The sequence below is a fragment of the Anticarsia gemmatalis genome, chromosome 8 (assembly GCF_050436995.1).
Source record: "Anticarsia gemmatalis isolate Benzon Research Colony breed Stoneville strain chromosome 8, ilAntGemm2 primary, whole genome shotgun sequence".
Taxonomy (NCBI): domain Eukaryota; kingdom Metazoa; phylum Arthropoda; class Insecta; order Lepidoptera; family Erebidae; genus Anticarsia; species Anticarsia gemmatalis.
Window position 1 is genome coordinate 11,476,473 of NC_134752.1, and position 22,022 is coordinate 11,498,494.

The following is a 22,022-nucleotide window of genomic DNA, read 5'->3' on the forward strand; positions in this document are numbered from 1 at the left end:
GTCAAGACGGTCAAGATGAGGAAGACGTCGAACTGACAGTTTATCCTCATCTTCAAACAAAACAAATTATCGCGTACGGCGACTGCACAGTCGTAACCGATCGTTGTTACTTAACTAATCGAAGAACATCTAAATCTTCAATGTTCTAAACGAGAAACCGTTCAGCCTAAACATGAATATAATTCGAAAAATAACCGCTGTGACTAGTAGTAACTTCTGCAGAAGTTTTTCGGTATCCGCTGCAAATAGTGCGACACACTCGTGAGTACAAATGTTACGAAAGTTATATTTTTTACCGCTATCTAATCACCAACCGGCTGTTCATTTTTGTTTATCGAAATATATGTAACTATGCAGGAATTCTTCCAAGGTGTTTTGCGCTTAATTTGTCTAAAATGAATATGGAAATTGTAACTATATAACATAATATGCTCATTGAAAAATACAATTTTCTTTACAAGACTAAATTGTGGTATCCACATTAATAATAAAGGTATTCTATAGAATCTAAGCATGCTATAGAAGAATCTATGTATAAAAAAAAATATGTATTGTGCATATTGTTAAAATAAATCTTAAATAACTGTTAATTCTTACTTATTCATCAGGGATTTTTAATAGGAACTATATTTCAATCAATATGTAATTGTTGGTCCTATGGTAACTTCATTTAGTTTACTGTTTAACAATTTTTATTATACTAATATTCTTTTGTATACATTTATGGGAATTCCATTATATTACAGTTCATATATGGTTTGCACACAATTTAAAATTTATATGCTGTTGTGATAAAAATGTATTGAATCAATATTTGTTATTACAGAACATTATAATATTTATTCATCAGACTTTTAAATGCAATCAAGTACTGATTATTTATTTGATAAAAAAAGAGTATGGTCCACTAGTCTATTAAATGATGTAGATAATAAATATTATGGCATTTGGACCCACTTAGATTCCCTTTCATATTTTTGAAAAAAAAAAAACACTGACCTATGACATAAATTCATATTTAGAACATACCACTTTTTTTTTTCTTTTTCATTAGCCATATTTTGTGGCACTGCTAACTACCTAATAGAAATAAAAAAATGCATATGTAATAACCAGTTACTGTTTATTTTACCTTCAATATGCCAGTATATTAATTATTTCAAGCTTTTTTAAATAAATCATCTTTCCACAGGTGTAAACTACTGGTGATAGGGGGAGGTTCAGGAGGATGTACAGTTGCAGCTAAGTTTGCAAGGAGGTTGAAAGCCAAAGACTCTGTGATAGTGTTGGAACCTAGCAAGGTAAGTCCCCATTTATATTTATTTTAGTACCTACTTTATTTACAAGTTGTAAATAATGCACCAGTTTACAGTTTCTAGAGTCAGTGATAAAGATTGTTTATTGTTGTATTGTGTGTAGTACAAGGACCTTTATTTTATTGGTTTATACAAGTGTAATGTACTGCAAGATACTAAAGTTGCTCTTGTTCAGATAGGCTCAAAAGTGGCAGTTTAAAAAAATCATTTACCTGTTATAATGTGTCACTGTTAATTTTCACCTTAACTAGTTGATTCTTTCTATTATACCTACCTATATACATCATCACACCTTCCTCTGTAAGTGAAAGCACAAAGTAGTTTTTATAATATGCTATGAATTGATTTATTTTGAAATAAAATAAAATCACACATTCTCAGTAGTTGAGCTGTTAATCTATAAGAATGGCAATGCAAACAATGGCTGATAGATAAACATATTGTATTTATTTGTAAACTCATACAGTAAATGTGTTTGATCACTGTATAACATCATAGAGTTGTATCATTATTGTGCACATGCAAACATTTTGTTCTGATGAGTGTAGGCAGAACAATACTTACTTCACTTACAGTATAGAGATGCACTCTGTACTTCTTTTCTTTATCATTCCATTTTTTAAAATAAAATGCTCATTGGTAGCCATTAAATCCATTCATGTGGAGCTCAAAAATAACCATGAGCTAATGTAAATTGGAAAATGAGCTGTATTTTTCCTATTGTTTATCCCGAAAGAACATTAAAATCTAAGTGGTGACACCATACAGTCATCGGAACGCATGTTAATGTAGGTCTCAGTGGTTTAACTGCAGCTTCATGTATATCTAGATTATCATAATGTCCTCCTGCTGGTATGCGGCTAGGGTGGTCAGTTTAATTGAAAATGGCCATCTGTGCAGGATTTTGTTTCTAGTGTCCAAGTGTGTGCATAATACACGGGAACACTCTCTATTCCTTCACTCTCATAGCCCCGTGGGACGGATAACCGACACGACCAGTGAGGGGTCAGGCGCAAGACCGACGGCTTTACGTGCTCTCCGAAGCACGGAGGTCTAAATAATCTTGTCATCATTACCATATCAAATACTTTACCTGCTCTCCCCTAAAATAAAATTTCAGGTCAAATTCCTTTCATAATGAAGTGATCAATATTAATCCCATAGTTTAATTGTTTATTTTCTCAACTAGTGGTTTTCCTCATTACAACCGCATGAACACGCTAATTCCAAGTTGTTATGAAACCGATGATAATTTTGTTACACTGTCTATTCCGACCACAAGACGAGCCTGACGAGTCTTTACAAAACTGGCGCCCGTAGCCAGTTGCGCTCACTGGTCGGTAAACGATCTGTGGGTTAAGCAAACCTTGGCGCGGTCATTCCATAGATGGGTGACCGCATAGTGGTATTTGAAGTCTCCGTGCTAGAGAGAGCACGTAAAAATTCGGTCCCGGTTGTTGTCAATTAAGATTACAGTCGTTAAGCCACGTCAAAGGCCTTTCGGGCGGCTGGATCAACTTTGACACTAGGTTGACCACTAACCATACGATTAGTACCTCGTAGTAGTAGTTTACAAAACTAAAACCAATCATTTTTATAAGTGCAGGTTATTATTTGTTTCTGTACTTAATGGGTTAAAATCAAAGAGTTGTGCTCTCTGTAATTGATTACATGACCCCATGACCTCTTACATCTATTAAGTATGTTATCTTAAAGCAATCTAGTCATATAATGATAGCAAATTAATTACTCCTCTACTATGTTATACGTTTTGTACCTATACCTAAGTACTTACTGCATTTTGTTAAAAGCTGGCAAAGACGTTGGAAAACTACAAATACTTTACAATTGGAAAGTAGATCTATTGCCCTAGTGATTCGCAGTTTAAACCGCGCTAAAATGTCGGACTCTCGATATTACCTCGGCATATAAATAATTTCATATGTTATTCGGCATTATTTGTAAACGGCATGAACTATTCGTACATGTTTGGCACTACAAACATTATTGATACTAGACTATAAGAACTGTATACTGATTACATTCATAGAAAACATAATATATGAGAGTTGCAATATTAATAGCAATACAATTAATATCTACGTGAACATAAACATCGTTGGCATAGACTCATAATTCACATACTTATAGACAGCTTGTAGAATGTCGCATACGACACTTTCGTATGAATCAAATTAGACCATTTCTTCGTACACAACTGTCTGCGTCATTCATTCAGAAATTATTCGTCAACTTTCTGGGTGTGTAATGTGTGGGTTGTACCAAGTAACTAAATTAATAAGAAACCGATAACTAACTGCTGATTGAGTTGTGGTCAAACGGTCTTTCAGCGAATCCATACTTTCTGATAATTTAAATGCGTATTATATCTAAACTAGACCGCTGAGTCGAATTTCTTATGGAGATAATCGATTAAAATTGGCTGCTCTAAAAATATAGTAATAATCTATATCAGGGGCCGAAACAGGTCAGTAAAGTCAGTAAAAGTCAGTATTTTTGGACCTGGTCAGTAAAAGTCAGTATTTTTCAAAATCGGTCAGTATTGTCAGTATTTTTCCAAACTCACACACGTTTTTTTTTGGTTTTCCTTTGCTGTTGGCCAATCTTACATTCTCGATTTGCCCAGTAATGATATCAGAGGGCTGCTTTGGATGCTCGATATTATGTTGATGATCTGCGTAATATATATGTTACTGTAAAAGCCCGAACAGTGGTAAATCCTACGATTTTAAGGTAAAACCTAAGATTTACCAACTCTCAATGGTAAAAGTCCGAACAAGCCGGAGTTTAAAAACTGTAACATATACAGTATATACAAAACTCCTTCTTCATAACTATGTAACGGTATAATTATAAACCGTAACATAGTTATAAAGAAGGAGTTTTGGGCAAAGCGACATGGGTAAGTTAGGTTAGAAGGCTGAGGTGGGAGCTTCGCTTCGCTCGCTCCCACCTTAGCCTTTGTCGTTATTTTTTTTTAAACCACCCAGCAGGAATGCAATGCAACGTAGGAAAGCACCCCGCGAAGCGGGGCTCCGGCGACATATCGACATCATCAAGTGAATAGAGGTAAAAGTTCGAAATAAAAGAATTGATCGGACTTTTACCATTGAGAGTTGGCAAATCTTAGGTTATACTGGAAAATCTTAGGATTTACCACAGTTCGGGCTTTTACAGTAACATATACATGTATTGAAGCATCACATGACTTCAATAGAACAGCAAATTAAAATTTACTATTTTTTTGAAATCAATATTTTTGAAGTGAAAATTCTTTAGCGCCGTTGCGCACTTTTGCGCTACTTCGTAAGACCTGATTGAAATTTCGTAAGACCTGATTGAAAATTCGTAAGACCTGATTGAAAATTCTTAAGACCTGATTGAAAACTCGTAAGACCTGATTGAAAACTCGTAAGACCTGACTGAAATTTCGTAAGACCTGATTGAAAATTCTTAAGACCTGATTGAAAACTCGTAAGAGCTGATTGAAAACTCGTAAGACCTGATTGAAAATTCGTAAGACCTGATTGAAAATTCTTAAGACCTGATTGAAAATTCGTAAGACCTGATTGAAAATTCTTAAGACCTGATTGAAAACTCGTAAGACCTGATTGAAAACTCGTAAGAGCTGATTGAAAACTCGTAAGACCTGATTGAAATTTCGTAAGACCTGATTGAAAATTCTTAAGACCTGATTGAAAACTCGTAAGAGCTGATTGAAAACTCGTAAGACCTGATTGAAAACTCGTAAGAGCTGATTGAAAACTCGTAAGACCTGATTGAAATTTCGTAAGACCTGATTGAAAATTCTTAAGACCTGATTGAAAACTCGTAAGAGCTGATTGAAAACTCGTAAGACCTGATTGAAAACTCGTAAGACCTGATTGAAAACTCGTAAGACCTGATTGAAAACTCGTAAGACCTGATTGAAAACTCGTAAGACCTGATTGAAAACTCGTAAGACCTGATTGAAAACTCGTAAGACCTGATTGAAAACTCGTAAGAGCTGATTGAAAACTCGTAAGACCTGATTGAAAACTCGTAAGACCTGATTGAAATCTCGTAAGACCTGATTGAAAATTCGTAAGACCTGATTGAAAACTTTATTAACAAAGCTTTTTAACACACTAAAAAGCGATGCTGGTTGACTACGGGGATGGTGGAGACCAATAACCGAAAATAAGCTTTTTAACAGTCTTAAAAAAAGGATTTTGACGTCTCAATTCGACTGTATTTTTTGTTATTTCACACCATTCACCTGAAAAACGGTTTAGAAATGGTCTGTATTTGGTCAGTATTTTTGAATTTTTGGTCAGTAAAATCAGTATTTTCGACCTCGGAACTTGTTTCTGCCCCTGCTATATACATAATATATTTGACCGTATAAGCATCCAGATTTTATTTAATTTCTATTTATTATCTTGATATATTATGCACCGATAGTTACCGTTTAATAAACAAAAATAGCAGAGTTAATGATTACTCTTTGATTTCACACAAAAGTCAAATTACCTATGTACTGTGTGCGATATTTGTAAACAGTGACCGTTAATCTAGAAATGAACTTTATCGACTTGCACACTTGTACTTGTAACAGTTCTTCACTATGTACCTCAACTGAAACTCAACATTTAAATTGCCATTCCCAACAAAATCATCTAACGAGTACTTGTCTAGGTGTATCTTAAACCACTGATTAGGATACAGCTTCAAATCAGTATCGTCTTCTGCAGGGCAAAACATACACCTTTCGAAATTTCTGCAAATTAGAAAACCACTAACCCCCGCAATTCAATAGCGTTATTTTTATATGAGTTTTAACGCTATTGAATAGATAAACTACCGCTAAATGTGCCTCAGAAACCGGGGGTAAATAATCTCTTCTTGTTCCCAGGACCACTACTACCAGCCTCTATTCACGCTAGTCGGCGCGGGCGCAGTGAGCCTGGAGTCGACTCGCCGGGACGCGAGAGCAGTACTCCCGACTCGCGCTAAGTGGATACAGGACTCGGCCTGCAAGATAGACCCGGAAGCCAACTGCGTGCACACTAACGACGGCCATGTCATCAACTACGAGTATGTTGTCATCGCTACTGGTTTAGTCATGGATTATAATCAGGTAACTACACGCTCATTTTACCCCTTTTCCTGTGGGGGGCAGAGACGACAGTGTTCCTCACTAATACTTTTTTTTTATCTAGCCTAATTCTGTGTCCCACTGTTGAGCAAAGGCCTCTCCCCTAGACTAAAAGCTAATAACTAAGCTCACTAATACTTAGTGTCCTTTTTTTTAAAGCGATAATTCTTGCACTAAGCTTGCTCTTGTGTCGCGGGGACTTTTACAAATATACAAACAACGGACACAAATTACAATCAGACCCGAAACAATTATTTGTGGATCGCACTAATAATTGCCCCGTGTGGGAATCCAACCCTCGACCGATGCAATGGTAAAGGCGTGGTGACTTAAACCATTGCGCCACGGAAAATTATAAGAGCTACGTCATACATGTAGAATTGCAGATTAATTATAGATCATCACTGTGTATATCTTTCTAGTTTCCTTCGTCGATGAAAACAGGCCTACAAGTAGCTAAGCAGGGTTTTTTATGACACGGTTTTTATTTTATCGCAGTATAGAATATGTAGAGCATGAACTATGACGCAGGGCTTTCTGTTCATTTTTATTTCCTGTTACCAAAACTTAATGGGTTTATCCCAAATAGTAAAACTATTTGGTTTAACCCAAACATAATACTCGTAGTTATTGTTAGGCTATGATTCGTTTAGTGTGTCTAAATACCTAATGTAATTTATAACTAGCTAATCCTCGCGGCTCTGCACGCTTTCAAGATTGTTCGTCTATTAAATCGGATAAATTTTGAAAATTAATGCCTATTTTCAATAATAGTAGTCTTCAAGTAAAAGCCCGACTTAACCCACAGACTTTCGCATTACTAACATTATTTTAAGTAGGTACCTATAAATTACTCATAGTCAGGTGTTATGGTATAGTTATAATAAATTATAGATGGGTTTCTAACTCATAACTCATTACCTAAGTGCACATTTCCTTCGATTTACCGGTACAATTAACCTATTTGCTTTACTTATTTTCTCACTACATTTCTTAGTAAATGATGTTGCAACTTGCAAGTCATGAAATAATAATAAATTACATCATATATTTATTATAACTGTACTCTTTTTACCTTAGTTACTGCTTTATTTTTCTCTATCTATCTTTATAGTACCTATCATAAACGAGACAGTTGCGGGTCCAGAAATTAACTTTTCAAAATAACTTCTCACGTTTTTGTTTCTCACAATCTGAGATTGAGAATGTCTAAATGCATTGAACAATGATGCATAAAGACGTATCTTCCGTAGGCATTCTAGATACCCTTTCCCTGTACTATTCTTTTTAGTTGTTGGCAAGTAAAAATTAGCTTCACTATAAACTTTAGATAACAATTTACCTAATCTCATTTTGTAACTTCGGAGGGCACGTAAAAGGTCGGTCCCGGTTGTCTACAGTCGTTAAGCCATGTCAAAGGCCTCTCGGGCGGCTTGAACAACTTTGACACTAGGTTGACTACTAACCATACGACAAACACAAACAAACTGATTCCACTCAACCTGTCAACCATTTCCAAAGTTTCCTAAAAATCCTCCATTGCACAGGTGCCCGGCATGTGGGAAGCTCTAGAAGACAAGAACAGCGGCGTGTCCTCAATATACACGACGGCGCACTGCGAGAAGACCTGGTCAGACATCCGCGACTTCAAGGGCGGGGAGGCACTCTTCACCTTCCCCAAGTGCACTATCAAGTGTCCCGGCGCGCCACAAAAGATTGCGTACTTGGCCGACTCGTATTTCACTAAGGTAAATATTTTCTCAGCTTTTTTTGGAAAGATTCGGAAGGGCTATGTCTTTGATTTTTTCTTTTTGCACTGTCATATCACTTTCGTATCGAAAATATGACATTTAGCCCCAGTTTCACTAGGTGGAATTGTGACAGGTTTCATACATTTTCTGTCACGGATCCCATATTTTCTTCTTCAGACTTCTTAATTTTTTTCGTAGATTCTTAACATTTTCCATTGTACACTTTCCAGGATAAAATAAGAAAATATAGTGACACTTTCCAAATGAAATTGTACGGGGGAAATTGTAAAAGTTGCGGGAAATCCATAACTATGGAAATTATGGAAAATCTGTCTTATAATCCATTAGATATTTTTATATGGAAATTATGATTTCCTTATATCGTCTTTAGTGACCTTGTGAGATAATGCTTTTTGACACATACACTTCATTTTGAATACAATATTTATCAGTAATTATTGATAATATTTACTACACATTGTTATTGCATACGACGTCATAAGATTTGGAGTAATTAATACAAACTTACGTAATACGGAGTCACCGTATCTTTGGATATAAGTAACGATAAATTAATCTTAAGTCTTGACAATATTTTTTGCAACAAAGCATTGTTTCAAATTAAACTTTTTTGACCTACATTATTTTGTTAGTTGAAGATGTTTTTGAAACATTAACAAAATCATCGTGCTGGATATGAATTTTAGTAGAGAAGATTAGGTGAGAATAACTTGCGTAAAAAAATTTATGTGTCTAATTGAAATTTGTTTTTTATAGTTTTTTTTTCTTTTAAAATCGGTAGATCTTTGAATATAAGTTACATATTACAGTGAATATACATGACTATCTATATTGTTGCTAATTTTGCAACATGAACGATCAAAAACAGACAACTACTTTGCATTTTCTAAAGAACAACTAGTGCCCGGTTTCTAAATACATTTAACGGTAACGCTATTGAATAGATAAACTACCGCTAAATGTACTTATAAACCAGGGGTACGTAATTCCATGTGCAAAATATCATCACCTGCTCGAAATCGCAACACCCAAATACGTTCCAATCCACTAGACATGTAATAGGTATTCCCCATTTCAATTACATAAGTACTTACTACAGTTGGCAATCATTCAATAGATGAATCATTTACCGTTAGAACGGGTAACGTGGTTATATTCGTAGTAAATTGTTTCTATGAATATGTTTTCCTTGTCCATTCATAGAATATGTTATCCTGTTATATTTGTCAATGAAATGTATTACTGCGATGGCCAGGTCGGTCTATTTGTTTTAAAGGTATTTTTTTTAAATTGGCATGATAATAACATACGTAATAACTTAAGACAGAAGGTCCTTTAAGTAGAGACTAAATAGATTAATCGACTTGGTATTATATCGATCTCACAACTTTTTACGGCGAGACTTGAGGTTTTTACAGAATGTTTTTGATGGCATTGTATAATTTGAGGTAGATTATCCTTGTAGTTTTTTGTGGTATGTAATTTGTGACCACAAAAAATTAAGTACGTGGGGGTAATAAGTATCTATATTGTATATCTATATTGTATAATATATCTATATTGTGTGCGGTTATGCGCTACTCACAAAGTTTCGAGGCTACATTTATGAGCCAGTCAAAATTAAATGTTTTAAGTTGCAATTTTCCCTTGAATAGTGTATTTTTGTTGAGTTTAGTCAAAGCTATTAATTACTATCGTTGTAAAAGATGCTATCTAAGGGCGCGTTAATCATCTATCGTTGTGGGTACAAAATATTAGGCGACTTAAACACCTGTTTCATTGATTTTAGAAGAGGTCTTCTTTATAAGGCCTCCCTCACATTAGGCGTGCGCGTGTCTGGGACGTGTGCGTCATGTGGAATCACCCTTAGATACTCTCACAAAATGCACCAAATAAATTACGACTTACAAATACAAACAAACGTATTTATCCTTTACCACGGTTGATATTACTCCAATTTTCCCACATTAACAATTTTCTTTCCCCAACAGTCAAACGTCCGTTCCAAAACGCACATAACCTACACGACCTGTACGCCAGCTATCTTCGGCGTGAAGAAGTACTCGGACGCGCTGGAGAAGGTGGCCGCGCGCAAGAACATCGACGTGCACTGCAAGACTGTGCTCAAGGAGATCAAACATGACACCAAGGAGGCCGTGTTCCATCTGTGCGATGATGAAGATAATGTAAGTTTAAATTACCTATTATGAGATAACTCGATGAGCAATTTATCCGTACTAATATGAACGTTAAAATATGTTTTTCTGCTTGTCGTTCTTTAACGTGAAAACAACTAGACCGATTGGAATAAATATAGGACACAAACGGAGTAAAACAAGTTGTGATGGGTTATAGGCCCTTAGGTAAATGCAAGAGATACAGCATGGCAAAGATGTTTTAAACCTGTTAAAAAGATTTAGGCATATGTACATTTATTTTAATTTTATTATTTAATATTAGGTATAATGCAACAGGTCCGAAACGCTATTAAAAATGAAAGGTTTGGATACCTTTAACCTTATTTGTTTACTCAACGTTTTGACCAAATTGTTTCTTAGTAAGATGCAGACGAGCTGCAAGCGAATGTCACACTGTAGTGATTTGTAATTTTGTGCTTAAATATAATTCAAAATCAACTTAATACATACGACGAACCTATCTTTCTATTATAGTTAATTGTGTGATAGCCAACACTTTACACCAATAATAGTGTGTGTGCAATTTGTACGCGAATTTGTGACCATTGTAACTGATGCGACGCCCAAGGTTAGGTTATGTCATGCATAGGAATAGATCACAATCACAACGTATTACGTATGTAGTTGGTAAAACAAAAACTGACTTTTTGAGAATTTAAAATACAAGATTACAATAATGAGGCGTAAAAGTACAGGTTTAGGATGTTAAAAAAACACAGGTTAAAGACCTATGTAGTAAAACATACAGTACAGATCATTGACCTATGTATGTTTATGGGTGTGTCTAAGGCCTGACATTTATTTTAATATTTAGACTTTGTGTCTGTCTATGCTTTTTAGCTGCTAAATAATACAAGTGGTTTGTACGTTTTAACCACCACTATTTGTATTTGGTATTTGTTTAACGATATTTATCTTGGTAATCTTGACATTTCGGCCATGAATCACCAAATATGATCAAAGTCACCCATAACGTATAATTTGATTTTATTATGACAGCCCCCAAAGCAAAAAGAGAGATGCTATAAGTTTGACATGTCTCTGTGCCTCTTTAATCATCTCAATGATGTAGGTTAGTAAGTGTAAAGTATAAATAATTATTTATATTTTACACTTACTAATTGAGATGATTACAATGTAATCTCAATGATGTAGGTTTTTAATTAATAGAAACGGTTTCATAAACGGGCTATTAGTTCAGGAGTGACGATGTCAAAGAGGCACAAAAAGTATAAATAATTATTTATACTTTATTTTATTTGTTTAGACAACAACCCGTCCCTACGACTTACTCCACGTTGTCCCACACATGTGCACGCCAAGCGTGATCCGCTGCAACGAACAACTGCGCGACAAGGACGGCTACCTCGACGTGGACAAGTTCACGCTGCAACACACCAAGTTTCCTAACGTTTATGGCATCGGCGATTGTACTAACACGCCTAATAGCAAGACTGGAGCTGCTGTTGGTGAGTGGGAAAAGTTGTTTTTATTAAATATAAAGTATGATTGTTGTATTTAGCCTTTTAACTAATGTACCTTTTTGATTCTAATTGATTAACTAGACTAGAGACAATCAAAGGATAACTCTCTAAATAATACGACAGCGAAACTTTATCAAACTATAGTAAATTAATCGCCAGACAATTCGATTAATTACAGCACGTTATGATTATAGAAAACTTTTTCAGCTTAAAGGAAAAGAGTAGCCTTGAGTTTCTTGCTAGCTCTTCTCGTAAAATACTACCCCCTTTACAAGCTAGTGGTAGATTCAGTAATTGTAATGACTATCATAGATGTTTGACCTAAATTAATAAATGATTTGATTTTGATTATCTTCTGATGATTTAAAACATTGGTAGAGCATATTTTGAAGACAGACGGCCCGAATTCACCGTATAAGAGTCCTTAACTACAAACTCAAGTCTACGATATTTTTATTCTTTTCTAGAGACCGACTAACAAAATTTTGTCTTTTTAGCGAAACAATGCTACGTGCTAGAACACAATCTTCTTAGCACAATGAAGAACGACAGTCCCAAGGAGAAGTACGACGGGTACGGCGCGTGTCCGCTGCTCACGTCGTACAACACGTGCATACTGGCCGAGTTCCTGTACGGCGGGGTCGTCCACGAGACCTTCCCCTTCGACCAGGTATGTTACAACTGTAAAGGGTCTAAGACCTCAGACCTGATGTTGGAAGGAACTATGACTAGCAGTGCCAGTAATGGGAGAAATTTGTTTATTTTCAATGACACGGGTAACTTGAAGGCTAAAGGAGGGTGTAGATTTTAATGTATTAGTTTATGTTAAAAAATGTTGCATTTGGTATTGGGATAGAAATGAGCCGTAATCTGTAAAAAAAACCTAAAAAATAACAGAACCCAGAGTTTCGTATTCAGCTTGTATGTTTTGACTCCCAGTTTTAACGAGATTAAATAGTAAATTTCAACAAATTTGAGAATGTTTATAAAAAGACATGTAAAGTCTAAAAACACTCAGTTACAAATAAATTCGTTCCGTTTAGGCGGCATCATTTTGTTTCATTTAAACAATATGACGTCACAAGCCACCAAAAACAATTTTTTACAATAACTTCATCTTGTTTCAGTCCAAGGAAAGCGTACTCGCCTTCTACATGAAGAAGCACTTATTCCCATTCATCTACTGGCACGTGATGCTCAAAGGATACTACCACGGACCGGAAATGGTCAGGAAAATCGTCAATCCCTTCGGCTGGTAACACCACACGTGATGTTGGCAACACTGTTACTCTATGGTTCTAGATGTTCTAGTTTATGGTAAAGTTGGAACTAACCAGTTGGCTAGTAGATACTCCTTTATGATATTATGACATGTAACTGGCAATTTGTATTATTTTACAAGGAGTATGACGTCACTGTTTTTTGTTTATTTACCTTTTTATTTCATCTGTTAAAGTATGAGAGTATATTAATTTTCTTGTATTTAAAGTCGTTAACTCCGAGGCTATTCAGTATTTAACCTCCAATTCTAAAGGTGTTATTTTGTTTTCAATAGTTAAGCTGATAGATAGTTAATTTTTCACCTAGTATCAAAGTATTTCAAGCCGCTCATAGAATTTTGACAACTAATGTCAGAATTGATATTGTGCCGATTTTAAACGTTCAGCTCAAATCCAACACAGCGGCCACCCATCTATAAACAGGCCTGGGCAAGGGTTGCTTAACCCAATGAATTTGTATATTAATGTTAAATATACTCCGTCATATTTCACTTTGTGAGTCGAAATAATACTTATTAAAATATTAATTGTCGTTTAAAGGTAGTATATTGGATACGTATGACGATTGGTTAGTTCTCAATTTTATAACTACGCTAAGTGATTATGTGAATACGCGATGCACTATAATATTATTTGTATTATATGTTGGTAGTTGCGTTCACAAATGTTTGTGCCAATGTTGGACCCAGGATTGGGATTGTGAAACTTTAGCTGTCATTCAATGTTTGAAAATGATGTATCGTTCTTTCTCTGTCGCTCTTATTGTTTGTTGTAGCGATAGAAAATATTGAATGAAGTATAACTTCGGCCATTACTGAAAACAGCCAGGATTTTTGATCAAATTGTTATTTCTTTGCGCGGTTTCACCATATCCACTTATTCAGATAAGTAGGATAGTAAATCTGATAAAATGTTGACAGTTGTTCTCATACATTTAGTGTCAGAAAATAATTTTAACTGGTCTTTTTTTTTTGTAAATGTCTCATGATTAAACCAGTATAGAAAGCAAAGATTCTATTTTGTATTTTTTGTATAGTCGTGACTATTTATTTTTTTATCTTGGCAACTTTAAAGGCAATTTTTTTTAACTTTTATTTTTTATTTGTAACTTTATCAAAATCTATGTTCTATTTTTATTCTACAAATTTTCGTTATAATTCTAAAATTTGTAGAATAATAACATGTGTATTGTAAATTGATTGTTTTCAAATGTTTTTATTTTTGGATTATTTAATTCTGGCAACTTTGATGGATGTTTATTAGTAAGTATAGTGACTGTGTATATTTAAGTTGGACATTGTTTATTTATCTAACAGATAATAGAAATATTTATGTAAATACAATTTAACTTTATACACCAGTTATATTTTTGAATGTTATCAAATATAATAATGATTAAATTTTATATTTTTCGTTTCATTGTGACATACAACCTGTACTTTCTTCAATATGAGGTCACCCATCCCTATACTATCCGTATCATAACATTGTACTAGCGCAGAGTACCTACTACTACCTACCAGAGCAACAAATGTTCCAAGCTTTAAACCGAGATCGTTCAGACTCGGCCGACAATTCGCCAAAAAGTGCGATACACTATAAATCAGTAGGCAGCGGACATTTCGTTAAGTATGAACAAAACCTTGTAGATAATTTGTGTAAGCTCTGGGTAGAGAGCTCCTGTCACATTATTGTATAAATCTAGTTGGCTTCAAACCATGCAGTGAAAATGTCTAAATGAAACTAAAATTAATGTAATTTCAAAATTATTTTTACTAAGCTAAATTCAGATGTGACAAATGAATATTGGTCTCAAACGCGTTCCGGCGTTCACACAGCATGTTGCGTGGAGACATGGTGGCATTAGGACGAACTACACGTAAGTTGACATCCCTGTAAAATGTTCACGTTGAAGGGTATTTAGATTGTCCATTCAGTGTTCTGCATGGAACTAAATTAAAAATGTGAAGGATATGGTATTTACGTATGAATTGTACTTATACCTTCAAGAAAATCCGGACTGAACTAATAGCTTTATGATGCCAGTTGCGCAAACCGGTCGGTAAACGATCTCTGGGTGAAGCAACCGTTGGCGCGGTCATTCCACAGATGGGTGACTGCACAGTGGTATTTGAACTGAGCGTCTCCGTGCTTCGGAGGGCACGTAAAAAGTCGGTCCCGGTTGTTGTCGATTAAAATAACAGTCGTTAAGCTTTGTTAAAGGCCTTTCGGGCGGCTTTAAGAACTTTAACACTAGGTTGACCACTGACTATACGATAGATAGATAGATAGACGGCTCAGCTATACGGCACAATAAAGTTCCAGTATCTTTCTAAATATGTGTTGCTGTAACAGTTGTAAACTGCTGGTGGTCGGCGGCGGCACTGGCGGCTGCAACATAGCGTGGCGCTTCTCTCGCCGGCTTAAAGAGAAAGACATCATAGTGCTGGAGCCATGTGATGTATGATGATAATATTACCACATAGAACATAATTTTCATAATAATATATTCTGTAGCTAAACCAGAGGGGAGTGGAAAGTAAGGTACCTGCGGGTATTAAGGCCTGTCGGGTAATAAGGCCTAAATAACAAAAAACGTACGAAATACAGTAGTAGACGATCAAGATTACAGTCACACAAGCTCAGAGCGTATACGAGTCGCTGCAAAGTGGCGGACACACTCTTGCACCTCTCCCCCCGGAAATGTCATCGAAATCATTCAGAAGTGCGGTTCAGCATCACGAATTATAAAAATTGAGTCCAGTAAAACGTAAGTTGTTTAGAAAATATCATATTCACAAACCTGTATTGACTGTCCGCTTATTAATTAACGTATGCTTGTCCTTAGATTACCGTTTTAAGAGACTTGTAGTTATAAAAATTATATTATTATTATTTTCTGTAAATAGGTGGTTGGCGGATATTAAGGCCTATAAAATTTTACAATAGGCCTTATTATACTCCTATTTTTTTAACTGCTATATAAGTAGGAGCGTGTTTTTAAAATGTTTGTTAGTGGGTAGTATATACGTAGTTTATATTTTCAATTTATTTATTATTGTTTTCAGTGCTTACAGTCACGATGCCTCCCAAACGAGCATTGTAGTCAGAAGGCGATCTGACAAAAATAAATCACAAAAAAAAAAATATCGGTACTGTCATGCCTGCAAAGAAGATAGAATGGATGATGCAATGAGGCAATGTTCGCGATGCTTCAAGTGGTACCACGAAGAATGTGTCGGTTTGACTGCAGAATATACTGATGATTTTCAATGTCCTGATGGATGCGAATAAGGACAATTTATTTAATTTATTAAGACTACTATGCTTTCTATTGCCTTATGTTAATGATTATTGATGTCAAGAATACTAATTTACTTAGTTTAAGTTGATTTTTCAATAGTTTATAGTATAGGCCTTTTTACCTTACCCTATTATAATAAGGCCTAAAGACAGCGTTTTTTTAAAAGTGTTATAATGTTTTAGTTTTAAGCTTTAGATGCTATTTTTTGTTTAAACTCGGTAGTAATATAAGTACATGACTCATTATTATAAAAACTGGTTGATTATATTGGATATTCTTCATTTTATTACAAATCTCCCTTAGCTAGGCCTTAATACCCGCGGGTACCTTACATAATAATATCTCGACACATAATAATAGGTATCAGCTTTTATTTACACTCTTAAAAAAGGTTCATTTGATACGTTGCACACATACAGTAGAGAAGTAGAGAAGTCCATCGAATACTGAATATGTTAATTCTATTGTCTCCAGCAACTACTGTACCGTACCTACTGTTTGTGTCACTATGCAACCGCGTTATTTTAGCACCGCATTGTGTAGTTAAGCTAACAGCCTGTATAGTTCACGTTATCAGTCGTTGCCTAGGATGTCAACAGTTTTCTATAGTTTTTACTACCGTCCTACACCAATATCGTCGTAGGTGGCATCGATCAATGAATGTGGTTATAGTTTAATATAGATTATACCTACCTACTTATGGAAAATACTTGAAGATTAACAAAATTCTTCTAGATCCACTACTACCAACCAGGATTCACGTTAGTAGGAGCTGGCATTAGAGACATAAGCCAAGTTCAAAAACCATTGCCTCCTCTCCTGCCGCCCGGCATCACATTGCTTCGGGACACGGCAGTGGAATTCGATCCATGCAACAGCATCGCCTACACACGAGGCGGGGAGAAGATCGTGTATGATTGCATGGTGGTTGCTGTTGGTTTACAGAATGACTATGACAAGGTAAAGAGAAGTTTATTTCACATAGACACTAGACTCAAATGAAATCTTAGGTATACCAGGATATTTCAGGTCACGAATGAACATTTGGGTTTGCTACTTATTCACTTAAAAGAAGAATACAAAAACGGTATTTGTTTTACACGGGTACAAAATCTACAAAATAAAAAGAGACCCTATTTCAGGGGTATATTTCAGTTTACTGTAGGTAGGTTCCTTGTTTTCAAAGGTTCTGGAGTGCTCTTGGGAGTTAAATAGTTTCCGTACCCACATGAAACAGACATTTGTGATCTTCAAATAGCGACAGTTGTGTTTCCATCAACCCGCATCACAAGATCGTTATGATTCTTAGTACGGGAGTTGTCTTTTGTAAGGAAAATAAAAAGAAAGTAGAAGTAACCCAGTACCACATCCAGTTTAGGTATAACTCCTCAAGTTCAAGGCAGTTAGTTCCCATAACGATATATCCTTATAACCACAAATCAGGATATGGAAAATATTGCTAAGGAAAATAAGCAGTAAACATGTTTACTGTTACTTACTGAGTCCGTACTTTCTCAGTAAACACTCATAGGTATTTTATACCCTTACCTACATACTTTACCAAATACCTACTATTACCTACCAGTTTCAGAGGTAGGTACTTAGAAAGTCTTACCCATTATGAAAACAAATGAGTAAAAGGAAATGAAAGCCGATGAATTGAAGTAAAATTGAAAGATATTTTTCGAATTGAAATAATCAATACCAAATATAAGGACTAAGATAATTATATTTAATTTATACCGTTTATTAATGGTGATTTTAAATGTCAAGATTAATATAGGACATCTAATTTCATGCATTAAATCCATGTCATGCTTAAAACTTTTCTGTTGGCTTACAAGTGCAAATCGGATGATTACAATAGTGGATTTATAAACTAAAAGACCATAAAATGTACCATACACTTGCACCTACATAAAATTTTAAGCAATTGTCTCCTTCAGGTCAAGGGTTTAAAGCAAGCTCTCACGGACCCCAACAGCCGCGTCTCAACGATCTACTCTCCACAATACTGCACAAAGACCTGGAACGATATCAAGCAGTTTAAAGGCGGACACGCCGTGTTCACGTTCCCTGGCGTTGGAGGCAAGTGCCCTGGGGCTGCGCTCAAGATCTTGTACCTCGCTGAGGATTATTGGAGAAAGGTTAGTGGTAATGTTATAGCAATCTGTATAAAATGTAGTTTAAGTTAGTCTTTGGAGTCTGCTAGACGCAGAGGTCAGTCATAATGGAGACATTGCACAAAAGTTTGATTATCTTACTTGTGTAGTGATGAAGGTGAATTTTGGTTTACCCTCTACATCGATCAGCTGACCTCAGTCACTTTCAAATCTCACCAAAAGCTTAAAGGTGATAAATATATGAATATTTTCTTCATCGGCATGCTATTGAAACGGTAGAGGTTCCACCTGAAAGAGATTTCCGTCAATCCATCCCTCTGCCTGCCACTGTTTAAAAAATGATATTTACAGCAACATCTGAACAAAACAGTTACAGATTTACCTGCTAAATATACCTATGACACGAAGTCCTATTGTTACCAGGTGTTACAAAATGTCAATTATACGAACAACTGTTTGTAGAATTCCCTCTTAACAACAAAACTCAAAAGCGTACCTAACAACCAATATTAACCCAAATAATTTATTGTTCTCAGTAGTTCCGAACTAACGTAAACATAATATATTACCTGTTACATCGTTACTTAGTAAAACCCATACAACAATGAAAATATATGTGCAATAACCGGGAAAAAGTACCTACGTGACGCATAGTAGAGCACAAAGTCGACCTTAGCCAGTCATTCAATTCTTTTGGTTATGATTTAATGTAGAGACACACCCACGGTAACAACACATACACACACATTGTTATTTCATTCATAGGTATTTGTTTCATCATTGTTTACCGCAAACCGCAAACAAATAGGTATTTATTGCGAACGATTCGATTATACGAAGATGTTAAATGAATATTATTAAAGCTTTTTTTGGATACAATGCAAGATGAAAGAATTTAGAATGCTGGGAGCCTAAACGAGAAGGCTCAACAAGACTCTACATTATCGAGATTTCAGCATTGCAGTATTGTAATTTCGGATAGCTACTTTAAGTACGGTTTGGGTGGTAAAATAAGCCGACATTCAGGGTAGAACATCGGGTGGAATAAAAGGATCCTTAGTGAACAAGAGGTCAAGCACTTAATTTTCCCACAACAAAAATTAAGTAGACCTGTCCCAGACGGAAGAAAATTAAGCATAACATTCTCAACCAGCCAAAATATTCCCGACGACATGACACCATGTTTTTCAAGCATGAAACTCAATCATTTCTCAAACAGCTCGTGCTAACACTAATTGCGAATATTTATAAAACAGCACAAGATCCGTTGTCAAACAAGTGTGACGTACAACACGGCCAGGCCGGCGACGTTTGGCGTGGCGAAGTACTCCCGGGCGCTGACCATGCTCGCGTTGAACCGGAATATTGTCATCAATTATTGCGCTGATCTTGTGGAGGTGACGCCTAATGGGGCGTTGTTCGCTGGACCTAATGGAGAGGTTAGAAGATTGGATACTTTTGTCTCTAAATTCCACTTTTTATTTCTATCCGAAATTAGCAGGAAGAGTTAACAAGATTGTCTCTGTAATGTAGGTAGTGTTGTAATCGACTGCACTAGGTCTACGGTTCAATTCCCGAGTCACGCAAAGTATTATGTATTATAGAGGCAGTATATATTATATATTAAGTAGTTTGTTCTAATTTATGTTACAAGATTTCTCTATTGTTAGCCGGAGTTTGATAATGTGTCCTGTATAAGGCAATAAACTCGCTCCCTATTACATGGAAATTACATAGACACGTTGGTGTATTTCATACGTCTCTGCCTAGGCCTACACCTTCAGGTTGAGAAGATATGTCTTAAGAGATAACAAGTTTCTAACGTTAGGTAGAAATTGAAATACATATTTCACAATTTCTTCTATAAACTTCATCCACTATCCATATTCCATTTCTTCAGCTGATCAGTTTCCCGTACAACTTACTACACGTAACTCCCTACATGACGACGCCGGAGTGCCTCACCTGTTCCTCGGCGCTGGTCAACGATGAAGGCTTCCTCAACGTAGACATGTACACGCTGCAGCACAAGCATTACTGCAATATCTTCGGTTTAGGAGACTGTCTTGGAACACCTAATAGTAAGACTGCAGCTGCTATAGGTAAGTGGAGAATCTGTTAGAGATACCTCTACCTGGTTAGAAAGTATTATTTCTGATTGAATAACAAGGGGCAAGGAGCGAGGAAGGAAAGTTTCTGTCTTACACGATAATGTAATAAAAATATCAAGTAGACAATGCTAACGATGACTATTACTCTACAAGACAGTTACTACTTGCATTTGCTAAGGACCTGAGCGTCAAAGTACTGAACGAATGGAACAAACTTCAGAGTGTAGACGTTAATTGTTGTTATTTGTCTTATCTGGATTCTGAAATGAAATTATGATATTTTAACCCTATTAGCTGGATAAAAATTACGAAACTTTGGGTAGAGCAAAATAGTATCAACCTCAAAACTTGCCCTAGCTCGAATAGTTAGTCTGACAATCATTCTTCTTCTTCAGGACCTCAAAGCTACGTGGTAGAACGTAACCTAGTGAGCGTCATGAACGGCAAGCAGTTGAAGTCAAAGTACAACGGCTACGGAGCCTGTGCCCTGCTCACGTCATACAACAGAGGTCTACTGGCTGAATACGCATATAACAACAAGGCTGTTGAAACGTTCCCGTTTGATCAGGTAGGTACTTAATCTGATTTTATCTTGTCCTGCTCAAAATATGAATGCGAAAGTTTGTTGGTTTATTTTTCACAAAAATTAATGAATGTATTCAATGAAATTTTGTTTGTTGTTGTAAAAAAGACGATTCCCGCACTAAGAATTGCTCTTGTGTCGCGGGGGCTTTTACAAACAACGGACACAAAGCACAACCAGACACGAAACAATTATTTGTGAATCGCGCAAATAACTACTCCCGTGTGGGAATCGAACCCGCGACCTAAACCACTGCGCCACGGAGGCAGTCAAATTTTGCATACATGTAGTTTATAAAGTGGTTTAACAAGACTACATAGAATTTAACTCAGAGATCTTCGCAAAGTTAGTCGTGGATAGAAGCTAGTTCGTGTGTTATTTTGAGGTTACAGGAAAAAATAATGAAAAAGGAAAATCTAATTTGTTACTGAATCTTGTTAAGACGTCATATCCGCGAATACCTGCAATGTTATATGTTTATTGCGTATTAGAAGTCTAAATATGACTATGACTTAGGTCATTCCCTAGAATATAATATTATAGTATTTTCCTGTCTATAGAATTTAATCTAGAACTCTAGAATGACCTGAATAATAATATGTATACCTCGATATTTTACGTCTATTTAATTCCAGGAAGTAATAATTAATTAGTTACTTATTTTAAACAGTGCTTTCATTCACGGAAAATATC

At 35.7% G+C, this 22,022-nt stretch overlaps 1 protein-coding gene across 1 annotated transcript in view; it reads left to right on the forward strand.

Annotated features, from left to right (window-relative positions):
• Nucleotides 1-22,022, forward strand: part of Sqor (Sulfide quinone oxidoreductase) — a 22,398-nt gene continuing 376 nt past the window's right edge. Inside the window, exons 1-16 of the mRNA XM_076117483.1 lie at nucleotides 1-261; nucleotides 1,193-1,301; nucleotides 6,232-6,456; nucleotides 8,022-8,222; nucleotides 10,238-10,432; nucleotides 11,712-11,913; nucleotides 12,426-12,598; nucleotides 13,056-13,183; nucleotides 13,385-13,391; nucleotides 15,047-15,087; nucleotides 15,564-15,669; nucleotides 17,248-17,472; nucleotides 18,459-18,659; nucleotides 19,892-20,074; nucleotides 20,536-20,737; nucleotides 21,142-21,314. Coding sequence (XP_075973598.1) covers nucleotides 173-261; nucleotides 1,193-1,301; nucleotides 6,232-6,456; nucleotides 8,022-8,222; nucleotides 10,238-10,432; nucleotides 11,712-11,913; nucleotides 12,426-12,598; nucleotides 13,056-13,183; nucleotides 13,385-13,391; nucleotides 15,047-15,087; nucleotides 15,564-15,669; nucleotides 17,248-17,472; nucleotides 18,459-18,659; nucleotides 19,892-20,074; nucleotides 20,536-20,737; nucleotides 21,142-21,314 — 2,460 coding nt within the window. The 5' untranslated portion in view covers nucleotides 1-172. The remainder of the gene's footprint in view (nucleotides 262-1,192; nucleotides 1,302-6,231; nucleotides 6,457-8,021; nucleotides 8,223-10,237; nucleotides 10,433-11,711; nucleotides 11,914-12,425; nucleotides 12,599-13,055; nucleotides 13,184-13,384; nucleotides 13,392-15,046; nucleotides 15,088-15,563; nucleotides 15,670-17,247; nucleotides 17,473-18,458; nucleotides 18,660-19,891; nucleotides 20,075-20,535; nucleotides 20,738-21,141; nucleotides 21,315-22,022) is intronic.